General features: G+C 43.4%; 1 protein-coding gene across 2 annotated transcripts in view; it reads left to right on the top strand.

Moving 5' to 3' along the window:
- Positions 1 to 13,119, top strand: part of LOC110980761 (ATP-binding cassette sub-family C member 4-like) — a 29,186-nt gene that overhangs the window by 13,332 nt on the left and 2,735 nt on the right. For both annotated transcript variants that reach the window (XM_022237711.2, XM_087145495.1), the window contains exons 9-24: positions 680 to 1,024; positions 1,185 to 1,274; positions 1,856 to 2,047; positions 3,227 to 3,408; positions 3,609 to 3,705; positions 4,552 to 4,743; positions 5,245 to 5,382; positions 5,940 to 6,026; positions 6,577 to 6,781; positions 7,084 to 7,163; positions 7,973 to 8,123; positions 9,502 to 9,732; positions 10,336 to 10,442; positions 10,894 to 11,085; positions 11,647 to 11,802; positions 12,317 to 12,406. In XM_022237711.2, coding sequence (XP_022093403.2) covers positions 680 to 1,024; positions 1,185 to 1,274; positions 1,856 to 2,047; positions 3,227 to 3,408; positions 3,609 to 3,705; positions 4,552 to 4,743; positions 5,245 to 5,382; positions 5,940 to 6,026; positions 6,577 to 6,781; positions 7,084 to 7,163; positions 7,973 to 8,123; positions 9,502 to 9,732; positions 10,336 to 10,442; positions 10,894 to 11,085; positions 11,647 to 11,802; positions 12,317 to 12,406 — 2,535 coding nt within the window. The remainder of the gene's footprint in view (positions 1 to 679; positions 1,025 to 1,184; positions 1,275 to 1,855; positions 2,048 to 3,226; positions 3,409 to 3,608; positions 3,706 to 4,551; positions 4,744 to 5,244; positions 5,383 to 5,939; positions 6,027 to 6,576; positions 6,782 to 7,083; positions 7,164 to 7,972; positions 8,124 to 9,501; positions 9,733 to 10,335; positions 10,443 to 10,893; positions 11,086 to 11,646; positions 11,803 to 12,316; positions 12,407 to 13,119) is intronic.

The following is a 13,119-nucleotide window of genomic DNA, read 5'->3' as shown; positions in this document are numbered from 1 at the left end:
CCTTGTACATTCCCCACTCACCACAGCATGCCCTAAAATTCAGAAATGTTACGCAAAGAAGAGGTTGTGATGGTTTCATACCTTGACCAAACCCAGTAAATGAGGACCTCCCCTCTACACCCCCTCGTTAGAGACAGCCAAGTCGCTCAGCCACAGATGTTAGACGCTAAGAAATGTACGAAGCAGCTAGGCAGCGTTTCCTGAGAAATGTGTTTCATCCGCAGCCTCAGCCAATACTGACGTGGTCCTAGTGTAGCCAACATCCTTCCTCCCACATTCTTGACATTTAATGAAGCCATGGGTGGGGCCAACGGGGGCCCAAGAAAGGACCCCCAAAAACTGTTCGTGGAAAATTAATGAGAGAAGGTCAAGTTTGTATTGGTGTGTTGCTTTTCTTCACCTTAAAGATAGCATATAAAAACCCCAACATGGAGCCTCACTCCACGGAAAGGTCATACAAGGTTATATAAAAACTTTTCAAAATTTGTTGGCCTCCTCAAAACCAGATTTCGCTCTCCTCCCAAGAGAGAGTTGGTTCTTGATCCGTTCTTGAATGCAGATTAAATATGAAACAGTTGTGTAGATTTTATTTGGCTGGAGAAATTTGAGCAAGTGCCTTCGTGGTCTTGGGAAACTTTTTTTGAAATCTCTGATCAGGGTTTCTTCGTTCTGCTCACAGAATTTTTTGCTGATGGAAGAGTTGGGTGTTCAGGACACCACGATGACTGATGCCTCCACCCCCAGTGAGGTGCCCGACGGGATGGCCATACAACTGAACCATGTCGATGTAGCGGCGGACGATGACTGTGCCTCATTAGTGCCTGCAGAGGACAGTGACTGCCCGCAACAGCAGACGGCCAGTACCGATCAGTCCGTGGAGTCGCCCACGCCCAGTACGGCCTTCCTGAACCACACTGGGGAAACTCTGGTGCAGGAAAATAAGACTCGCTTCCTCTTCGACTTAAACGCTGAAACACACACCTCAGGGATTTTAGTTGACAAGCTGAGAGGTTCCTGGACTAAGGTATAACAAACAGAAATTGAAAAGTAATCGAAAAAGTTACTCAAAATCAAATGCAGTCGGGGTTTATTGGTCTTGGAAACCTTTTGACATTTTACAGTTTTGGGGTTGAAAAGGGAATTTGAAAGATAAAATTAAGATCTTTTTGCCCAAATAATTACAGGATATGAGTAATGCCGTTCTGGAAGGGATCAGTTTCCGTGTTGAACCCGGAGAGTTGCTGGCTGTCATAGGACCAGTGGGATGCGGCAAGGTAACGAGGCAGTGTTTCATTTAGTTATGGGCTTCATTGGTCGGGCATTGGAGGTGTATTTGAAGAAAAAGAGCCGAGTTGAATCAGACAGAGGAAAAAAGAAGCATACAATCACTCTGTGACACTCGTTATTAATAACAAATTTATTTCTAAGCTTTGAAGATATTGCTTTATAAATCTTCAAGGAAAAGGTAGTACATCTAGTACAAAGGTAGTATATTAAAATACTGGGTTTCAGTGATTGACTGAAACTCACGTTCCTTTTATGTCACTCAAACGGCAGGTTCGAAAATTGACATTTGATAGTCTTCATAAAATTTACAAGCCCCATTTCAGCATAAAAGGGTTCCCTTTCTGCATAAATCCCTAACATTCCATCTAAAATATTTGGTATGGTGGACATCTGGGGATAGATAGCCAAGATGATTCAGAATTTGGGCTAAGAACAGACATATGGTTGTTTTTTAATCTTTATTGGGAGTGGACTGAGAGAGGCTTAATGACGTTGTGCTTGTAACTGCCAATGGTCTTCGTGAATTTGTGAGCCATTTCCCGATTTGTGATGGCTTTCTCTCCTCCAGTCTTCCCTGTTGATGGCCCTGCTGGGAGAGCTTCCGACCGTTGCAGGAGTCAACGCCGTGAGCGGTCGGGTTGGCTACACGGCTCAGCAACCCTGGATTCTGACTGGCTCACTCAGGGACAACATCCTCTTCGGGAGTGAGTACAAGCCAGCCAAGTACCGGCAAGTCATCCGGCAATGCGCACTCACCAGGGTAAGTTTAGTTCGGCTTGCAGTGCCTTGCAGCTGCTTAGGAACCAAAAGGAAGATGTGAGAAAGATGTGACCGGGTCTAAACAAAATGAGGCTTTTATTAAAAATTAGGCAGTGCTTTGGTTTTGGTTTTAGTGTACTAGGAGTTGCAAACAGCTCTTTAACTTGATGTTTCACGAATAGCTTTGCATCTTGGCAAAACTGGACGTTGTGTGAATGCAAAATCATGAGAGTTCCTATCAATGTACATCGTGTGCAGTTCTTGTTAGCTTCCAACTCAAAAATGGCTCCAGCGATTCCGATTCCTTTTGTCCAGTATTAACTTAAAACAACCCGGAAGTCAAGACACCACATTCTACCAGATACTTTGTGTCTTCCAAGTGCAAAAAGGCTTTTCTTGAGACTGCAGCAATCCTGGATACACCTCGTTACAGTTTTCACAGAGAGACAATTTCCTCATTGGATTGCAAAACATAGGTTTAGAGAAAATCGCATTTGAAGTTGGTCTCTTTTTCAAACGCTTAATTTCTTGGAATTTAGCGTTCCTTTAACTTCACCAATGCTACTCCATGAAAGAGGGGATGTTTTACATGACACAAAACTACAAAACTAATATTTCTAGAAGTTTATTAAAGTTGTTTATTTTGTAAACAAACAAGATTGTCTGTTCATGAAATGCTTAAATTTGTGTGACTTTTGGTCTCTTTGTGAAAATGGCACACACAATACACACTTTTGCTGTAGCACGTGCCAGGTGCAACATTGTTACATTTGTATACATTTCTGGAGTCAAATTGTCTCTTCGTCTTTTTGCCAATGTTATATCCATGGAAGGCAAAATTGTCTCTTCGTGAAAACCCAAAATGCAGTTCAGTTGAATATTACCCCACAGACATCACCGTAATTTGGGTGATTTCAGTAGAATTGGTAAAAAATTATTACATTAAGTTGTAACTTGTAAGCATTGCATAGCTTAGTTGAGTTTGCAAAAAGCAGAAACTTGAAAAAATCATGATTTGGGGTCAGATTGTCTCTTCGTGAAAACTGTGATGACCTGTTTCGTCTCCATATTCGTAAAAGCAGCATCAACAGCAAGGATGTAAAAACATGTCTTCTTGGAGCTCGCTGTCCGCTATATATTCAGTCTCACCAAACGTTAAAAAAATTTTTTGTTGTTGCAGGATATTGAGCTGCTTTCCGACGGTGATCAGACGCTGGTTGGCGAGCGCGGGGTGACCCTCAGCGGAGGTCAGAGGGCAAGGGTCAGTCTGGCCCGGGCCGTGTACAGTGATGCTGATGTGTATCTGTTGGACGATCCCCTGAGCGCAGTGGATCCAGCAGTCGGGAGGCACCTCTTTAGCAAGTAAGTCTGTGTTGCTGTCTCATTCCGGACTGCTGTTACTTCAAGCAGTAGGCGGACAAAAGAGTAAACATTTAAGACAGTCATTGCTAACCTGTTTCAAGTTTAAAGTAGGTGCATGACATGTACAGCGTCAGTTATGCCCTTGAAAGTGAACATCCTGAGCTCTTTTTTTCAAATCTCATTATTTTTCCCCTCCAAAGGTGCATCTTGAACTATTTGAGCAGGAAGCCAAGAATCCTGGTGACTCACCAGCTGCAGTTCCTTGACAAGGCAGACAAGATACTTGTCCTTAAACAGGTAGAAGTTGCATGGTTCCTCATTTTTTTGTCGTCAAAAATTGGTGTAGGCAAATAACCTTTCCTTAGATCAGCCTTGGCCAATCTGTGATTTTCTTAGCTGAATTTTGATCCGTGATTTCACAGCCACCGGTCAATTTTCCAGAGTAACCGGTGAACAGGCTGTATCCTGAATACCAGGCAAATTCGACCGGTGGTAAGTTAAATGTCAGTGATCAAACTCTCATACTTTCTGTGTGCTTCGTTGCGGCTTGTGCAAAGGCTAATGAAGTTTTTCATTTTCTCGTTCTTGGATTACATTGTATTGCATGTCTCATCATTGTATTTGCTGATGCAGAAAAGTATTTGTCTCAGTGTCCATCTTTGGGAACTGTCCGAATTGTAGATAGTGATGCGTTGCTTGCACATCTGTCGGAGTATAATAGCCTCGGCTGAAAACCCTACCCATGTCTATTGGGACATGCATAAAGACACTAGCTGGGGGGGGGCTTGCCTAAGCAAACGTGCGATTTCCAGCAGTAGCCACATATTTCAAACATGGTTCACCTCACAAGAGCCAGTTCAGGACACCTCATATCTGCGCACCATTCCATTATGCACTGAAGCCAATCTGGGGCGTTGAGACGAGTTCCTGCTTCGATTCCGCAAAAGCTGATCCCTGGCGAACTTTACCGTGCATGTTTAAATGTCCACTTTTTTGTTTACGTTCATTTTTGTGCCGTGCAAAGAGAGAAAAAATACTTAAAAGGTTCATCATACCTTGTACAATCATTTGAATGAACAGTTAGAGTTTAACTTAAGCGAACTGGTCACGGTCTGATTTGTTGGGTAATAATTCTGTCTGCAGGGCAAAGTAGCCGACTACGGAACGTACCAGCAGCTCCAGGAACAGGGCATAGACTTCTCAGCCCTGCTGAGGAAGAAATCAGAAGACAGGGACTACGACGAAGACGTGGAGGAAGAGATGCTCCCCCGGCTGGAGAGACAGCTCTCTGTCATGTCCAGGACCTCCCTCTGCTCCTCCATACCCGATTTTGATGTGAGTTCTGTCGCAAATTCTAGCAGATCTCTTCAGCCAGTCATCACTGAGGTCAAGCTGTGTCCAGAAAGAGGCCTTGTGGTCTCTGTGGAAGTGTGCCATCCATCTCTAAATTCACTTTTATGCATATGCATTTATTATGGTTTGAGTGCAACTATTTTTCAACGGAATGTGCAAAAATCCAAGACACATCACACACTCAGTGGTTGACTGACACACCTGGCATACAGTGAACAGTGACTACTTTTAAACTGAATGTGAACAAATCCGGGACACAAGCCCTACTCGCAGTGGTCCAGTGACTCACCCGAGACTAGTAATTTTCAGCCGAATGTGCACAAATCCATGGGTCTTTTGGAATCGGATATTCTTTGAGCATGGGCATACGACTTCAAAGAATCAGTGATATTCAGTGCTCAGCATTATGAGGGCATGGAATTTGTACTCTCCTTTTCCCTTCGTCTCTCTCAGACCTCTCAAACGACTTGTTTTCATTTGCAGATTGAGGAGCCCCCAAATGTCGTGCCCGAGGAGACAGCAGTCGGCACCGTAGGAGTTAGTGTTTACCTTAGGTACTTCAAGGCTGGTGCCAATGTGTTGCTCCTTCTTTTCTGGTTGATAATGGTCCTTGGTGCACAGGTACTAGACATGTGTGGTTGTTCCTTGCACTCTATGTATACTGTATATACACATATATATATTGAATAAGTACACCTTATGCACAGGAAGCCATGATTGATCTTGTTCCCTGAATCTCTTATTTTTATTGTTATTTGTTAAAATGGAATGGTGCTAGACTATGATGGGTTCCTAGACCCAACTTTTTTTTTTGATTTTTTTTTCAGTGTTTTCACAAATTTTGGATGAAAGATGAAGTTTTACATCCTCGCTGTTATTTTTATGTTTCAAAATCAAAAAGTTTTACGTCACTTTCAAATCAAGACGGCCAACACGACCAAATACAGTCTGTTGACATTAAAATTGAGTCTTACCCGGTGAAACACCCAGTTTTGGACATGAAAATGCTCTCTCATCCCCTCTCCTTAGAAGACAAAATAAAAAAAAAAAAGAGAAACACAAGAGTTGTTTTAAGTACCAAAGGCAGATAATAATTTGACATGGATGGCTTCCAAGCCTGAACTTTAAGCCTCGAATGTTTGTAGAAAAGATTGATAAATTGTCCATCTGTCTTTCAGGCTGTCTTTTCATTGAGTGAGTGGTGGCTATCACAGTGGGCGTACGCGGAGGAACAGAACCTGGCAGCACAGAATCTAACCAGTCAGGTCGGTTTGATCGATGAGTTTGTTAATCTAACCAGTCAGGTCGGTTTGATCGATGAGTTTGTTAATCGAACAAGTCAGGGAGGTTTTGATCGTTAAGTTTGTTAATCTAACCAGTCAGGTAGGTTTTGATCACTGAGTTTGTTAATCTAACCAGTCAGGTAGGTTTTGAACACTGAGTTTGTTAATCTAACCATTCTGGTAGGTTTTGATCACTGAGTTTGTTAATCTAACCAGTCAGGTAGGTTTTGATCACTGAGTTTGTTAATCTAACCAGTCAGGTAGGATTTAATCACTGAGTTGATTATTTGGTTTGCTAATTTAATGAGGCAGGTAGGATAGAGTCAGTGTTCTGCTGATTTTCTCCATCCAGACCAGATTTTACGCAGTTTTGGATTTAAGGAACTGGTGTTAAAGGAATCAAATACTCAAAATTGGAAATTCTGTATTAATATAAAATCTTCGATAGCTTTTCATCCTCGATTTCTGTCATCAAGTAAGTACTTCTCGTTTGATATATTCCTCCCTCCTTTGAAAACTTCTGGCGATGCAGTATGACGACTCCTTTGTCCAGTTTGAGAATCGGACTTTCTACATCCAGCCCTACGCCATCATGTGCAGCGTCACGTTTGTGACATGCTTCATTCGGAGCTTCCTGTTCTTCCACATCTTTGTCACGGCCGCCAGCTGCCTCCACAACCAGATGTTCCGTTCCATCATCCGGGCGCCCATGCAGTTCTTCGACACCAATCCTGTCGGTAGGTTGCGCTCTTGACAAATTTTAGTTCCGGCTAAGTGCGTGTCCTTTTTGGACAAAACGCCCAGCGAACGGAATTTCTTTTCATATATACTTAACAAACCAAAGAATAAAAGCAGTTGTTGCCTAGCAGTTTCTCTTCAGCCTTTTGCCACAGTGAAACAAATCAACGGCTCTCTGTTTCAGGAAAATTTCCAGCAACTGGGATCAAAGCAGAGGATTAATACCATTGCTTTGAGCAAGATATGTGCAACTTTTTCAGTAAAACGTCGTTCAATTTTTGTCTCTCTTACTTCCCCTTAGGTCGCGTCCTGAATCGCTTTGCCAAGGACATCGGTTTCATGGACGAACTCCTGCCCGCAACATTCACCGACTTCCTTCAGGTAGGGCAGCCATCATCCAACTTCTGTCCCATGTTTCAAAAGGATGCTGTATTGTATAGTTGCCCATTTGTCTGACTTGAGTCCAAGTCTGTCTGCTTGTTGGTGCACATTTTCAGCAAACGTTTTTGTTCACGAACTCTTATTTCTTTACCCACAATCAAACACTCAGAACTCCCGTACTGATCTTGTCCAGTTTCAGTGGCGTAACTTCTACTGCGCCATGCCATTCTGGTCATGATGTAGAATGTTCCCCCTCCATTGCAAGTAAAATGGGGACCATTTGGACTGGGCAGCCAGCATGCACACAACAAAGACTGTATGTTCCAACAGAAATGCGGCGCACATGCTCAGCGTAAGACACTTTATGGAGGCACCAACCTTTTAACACGTTCACGTGGTGCTTCTCCACTATAGCGATGTTGCTGTTGTCTGAAAACTCATCTCGTTTCAATTTTTCGTTTTGCCTTAACTCTGATGCATGTTCATAACACTGTACGCTCTTTTTTTTCGGAGAGCTTACGAAAAAATACCCAAGCTAACTCAACTAGAACCCACAACCTCCTGCATACTAGTGGCGACCTCTTTCGACCACTGAGCTTGCCTGGGTCGATTGGCTGGTCCGAGTCAGAGAGAGCTGTGGATACCGCAGACAGTTTCAAAATGTGCTTTTGTGCATTGGGGAAATGTTTCTTTTTAATGTCACCCTATGTTCACACACAGAATGGACTTTCTCTTTGGACTTCATTGGTGCACTACTGTAACCACTGAAAGTCTTATCTTGATGTTCTGTTCCTTGTCTCTTCCCCCAGATAATGGTGCTGACCGTTTCCACGGTCATAGTGATCTCCGTCTTCAATCCCTTCTGTTTGACCTTCACGGTGCCCATTTTCATTGTCTTCATCTTCACCCGCCGGTACTACCTGGCTTCCTCACGGGCCGTCAAGAGGTTGGAAAGCAACGGTATGTGCAAAATCAGGTGGGAGAAGGTCCCAGCTTGGCCACGTGCTCTTACAGCACCACACACTCTGGCTGTCACCCCAAGGATGTTTTGGACTGAAACCCCAAGTGTTGAAAACTACCATGGTGAAAATACCTGTTGGGATGAAGTTTGCTAAGAGGATTTGCCTTGGAGTAGAACGCGTTAAGTCAGATATCTAACCCAGAAGCATGGAAGAATTTTAAGCATTCTGGCTTGCTTCTGAATATACGTGACCCGTCACAAAAGTCGCATCCCACTCTTTCCCTGTGTTGAGGGTTCAAAGTCATATTGAAGTGGAGGTTAGTTTTGGGGTTTTGCAATATTTGGAAAGAGTAACCCGTCTCCTATTTATTTCCAACTATTGTGCAGAATCACATATGTAAAAATGTCACTTTCTCAGCAATTTTGATGATAGTATTATTCGTGCCTGGTCTGGCATGTTGAATAATGTCGGGAACAAAGACGCAAAGCTGCTAGAATAATGTCACGTTGTCACCTTATACTTTTACCCTAAGTGTTCCATGTACATGCCATTGGAAAGCTCTCTTTCTGCTGAATTCAACAATTCCAATATCTCAGTTTTTGAAAATTCCAACTTTCAGCTCATTTTGTGGTGACAGGTCACATATACGTGCATTCAAGGGTTCAGCAGAGATCAAGGGAAGATGTAATAGACTGGATGCATGTGTCAGCCATCTTGATTCGGGAACTTGAGAGTAAAAACGACAATGAAATAAAAGTTCATACAAATTAGCGGCAGTTTTTGTTCAGAATAATTCAAACTTTGTAATAAATCATATCGAACTTTTCAAAGCCACATTTGGAACTTAAGTAGTCTGGTACCACCCGAAAAACAGATTACACTGAGTATGATAGATTCGGGGAAGAAGATAAAAATGGCTTCCCTGTGAATTAGGTCTGTCACCCTCTGCACCCACTCGCAAGTAAATAATCTGGTTTGCACTATTCCACCGGAGTCAAAAAGATATAAAGGAATAAAAATCAAAGTTTGAAGGATTTTGTAGGATTAGGGAAACCATATTACAGCATGGAGGAGTAGATACCCTTTGGCAGATGAAAAGAACAAAGATTGTGCCATTGGTTTTGCACAGGGTGATGCTTTTTTTTTCAATTCTTGTAGCAAACTTTTTGAGAGAAATGTAGAGCCCAGCCATGTTTATTCTTACTTGGGGCTTGACAGAGGCTCCTGGAAAGTTCAGGTTCAAAGAATGTGTCATTGGTTTCCTGCAGAGAAGTGAATTTTTGAAGTCAGGAAGGTTCGTACCAATCATGCGCCAAGAGAGCTTGAGTGTTAATCAGGGACAGTGATACAGTGGTATTTCTCATGTCTCATTCCAGCAAGGAGCCCCGTGTTCTCCCACCTGTCGGCCACTCTGAACGGACTCAGCACGGTCCGGGCATTCCGAGCCCAGCAGCGTTTCACCACCGAGTTTGATGAGTACCAGGACAAGCACACCCGGGCCTGGTTCCTCTTCCTGGCCACATCCCGCTGGTTTGGGGTGCAGCTAGACAGCTTCAGCGTGCTCTTCATCTGTGGCGTCAGCTTCACCAGTGTCGTAGCCATAAACTGTGAGTCTCGTTTGTCTCATAAACTGAAATATCAAGCGAGAGTACAAAATGGAAAGTTCATGTTGGTTGAAGGTAAATCCGATGACTTGTTAGATTCGCCCCAAGAGACCTGTAAAATGCAGGACCAGGTCTCTAGGAGCTCAGCCATATTTCTTGCAAAAAAGTGGAGAATATTTTGAAGGAGTTGATGAGGCTTGAAGGGCAGCAGAACAATTTGACAGTGATCAACAGGACAAATTCTTTTGGCTTATCTCAGGCACATCATTCCTGGGTAAAGAGTGGTGTTAGGATATTGAAGTGTCTTACTGTGTTGATATTTCAAGTTACCTACTTACTTTCATCACAGAGTGCCAGTTTCAATCTCTGAAAGATTTCCGTACACTGACATCACATGACACCCAGCACAAACCCTATGAGACTCATCTGAAAAATCCTAATTATTTTCCAAGTATAAAATGCTTCGATATTTTCCCGGCCAAATTTGACATTTTTGGACTTGTTATTGCTTTCTGATATACCACTGTAGGGAGAAATGAGCGATATCTGTACGTGGAACTCTATCCTCAATCCCTTCTTTATCTTGGTTGTTTTGGTCGTGGGCAGATCTGGAGCTCAACTCAGGCATTGTGGGGCTGTCGCTGACCTACGCCATCAACTTGATGGGGGCTTTCCAGTGGGGGGTCAGGCAGAGCGCCGAGGTAGAGAACCAGGTCAGTTGTGAAAGTTTGCCGGCATCAAAATTCCCCGAGTGGAGGCATCATTTCAATTGAATTGTGTTACACTGCATTGTGAGATTACCAGAATTCATTAAAACCTAATGCTAACAATGAGTTGACCTACCTGTTGTGGTCACTCGAATGAGTATTTTGGCGAACTTTTTTTTGCCATGTCTTAATCTGTGCCATTGTGGCCTCCAAATAATGAACTACTGTGGCAGCCACAGTAGCAGGATGTTATTTGATTGTCAGAAATGCTGCACAAAAAACTTGTATACAAAAGAGAGGACATAAACTTTACATTGCCCATCTTTTTTTTTTCACTTCGGCCAACTGAATGCCCTTTCAGCCTTGTTCAAGTGCATTCCTTGATGATGAAGACTTACAAAATTTGGACATGACCGTCTGTCTGGCTGATTGAAAAATTGATTTTGCATTGTCACAGATGACGTCAGTGGAGCGCGTCTGCCAGTATGTGGACGTCAAGTCAGAGGCTCCGTTGGAGACCGACCACAAGCCACCCTCCGATTGGCCAAAGTATGGACTCATCACGTTAGAGGGCACCTCGTTGAGCTACACAGAAGACGGCCCAGAAGTCCTCAAGAAGATATACTGCTGCTTCAGATCAAAAGAGAAGGTATTGATCTGGCAGACACGCAGCTGTGAATCGCAAATTATGAGGGGAACTGTTTTTCCTCAAATATGCAGATTTGGAAAGGAGTTGAAGTTTTTTTACTGCCGTGATACTACTTCCGATACGAACCTGAATGTAGCTCTGTCTCTAGTCAATAATTTTTTTGGGTATAAAATATAGAGTCTTAGTATGGGTCCAAACAACTTGACAGAGAGTGGAAGAAATACCTCAAACCCTTCTAAAATCAATGAAAAGCCATTACAGAGTATTGCTTTGTTGATCACAGACACTGTTTTCCTGCGTGAAGTTATCACTCGTTTCAGGGGAAACAGTTTGGGATTGTGTTTATTACGTAGTCTCAGATGTGGTGTATGGGTTTTGTTGTCAAAGGCAATAATTCCTGACTCAGCAAAGGAGCAGTTGTGCTGGTTTGTCCCATTGAAGTGATACTTTCCAACTCTTCAGACCTACTGCCTCTGGTAAAATGACAGCGTCAAGAACACATTACACATGAGTTTGTGCTGCATCATTCCTGGCTCACAAGGGAACATTATTTGTTTTCAGGTGGGCATCGTGGGAAGGACGGGGGCTGGCAAGAGCTCCTTGATGACGGTGTTGATGCGACTGGCCGAACCAACAGGCACCATCATGATAGACGGTATCAACACGGCCCTGATCGGGCTGCACGACCTCCGCAAGAAGGTCTCCTTCATCCCACAGGTAATGCGGGGCGCAGTGTCCTGCTGAGTTGGAAAGGTTTAAAAGAGTCCAGATAGGGGTTGGGGCATCATACCATGATCATAGCGGTATGAGAAGGCTACATATTTACAGCCAGTTTCACTCTGTTGCCATGTCAACCATTGGTTGGTTTTCCCTGGTAACCTATGCACCAAACTATGTGGGGCACCAGGCAGTATCTGACAGATGGCCAATGGTCAGTGATTGGACGTTGCCCATGCTTGCATGTAATAAAGCTTTATAACGAGTAACTTGATACCAGTGCTCTCTCCAGTTTAGTGCGCATACTCTGAGCCCTATATAACCTAAGAATATGCCTTCAGTAATTCTCCTTGAGTGCATACATAGCGCCCTCAGTAGTGGTTAGACAAAGCTAATAAACCTTTTGAGACATTCTCTACCTCCCTGACCATTTCAGTTGAATTTTCTGTAGTTACTGTTTTTTGGTCAACTCGATAAAAAACTTTATGTGGATTGGGTTCTTTTATTATCGTAGGATCCGGTTCTGTTCAGTGGTTCGTTACGCAGGAACCTTGATCCCTTCGACAACCACTCAGACATGGACATATGGAGAGCTCTAGAAGAGGTAAAGATTGCTTCAGTGGTCGAAAAAGTGAAGCCTAATGTTTGTGCTGTCTGCAGGAGTCAGGGTTGGAAGTGGTGTAATAAGAATGGAGCCTTATGAATTGAGCCTTGCATCAGGAGAAATATCAGTCTTCTTGGGAATCATATACAATATCAGCCTCTGCACAGAAACTGTTGTTTTCATTGTGAGGTGATTGAGTAACAAGCCCTGGTATTTCTGGCGGCCATTTGCCAGGTTTCCAGTGGATGGTCTCACCAGGTACCGGTTTAAAGGGGGAGAGGGTACTTCGGGATTCAACTTCCTGAAGGTTCTAGGGGAACGGGGCTGTTTTTGTCTTCCTTAAATTTGGGTTCCAGGGAGGGAAGCATTAGGAGAGATCTGTTTTGAGGAGAGGGATTTAAAGTTTCCGCTCCCCACCCCCCATACGCTATCACAGGCAGCATTTTCCACCTTACACTGTTGACTTCAGGCCTTGGACTAATGACTGGTCTCATGGCATGTGAGGGTCTCATGACCTCTGGCCTTAGGCTTTTGATTGAGTGCCCTCAGGAGGAGAGGTTGATAGTGTACAATCAGCAACTTCCATAAGTAGAGTTTCAGTGGAGCCTTGTCCACTTTTGTAGACTTTTAAGGAAGTTCCCTTCCACTTCTTTCAGCAAACAAATGCAAATTTTATGATAGGCACCTCATCAAATTTCCTCTTGAGGTATTTT

This window comes from Acanthaster planci, linkage group LG14 (assembly GCF_054643075.1).
Source record: "Acanthaster planci isolate LZ-2023a linkage group LG14, COTS_SCS, whole genome shotgun sequence".
Classification (NCBI taxonomy): Eukaryota; Metazoa; Echinodermata; class Asteroidea; order Valvatida; family Acanthasteridae; genus Acanthaster; species Acanthaster planci.
Note: the sequence above shows the minus strand (reverse complement) of the source record. Positions and strands in the feature narration are given on the sequence as shown.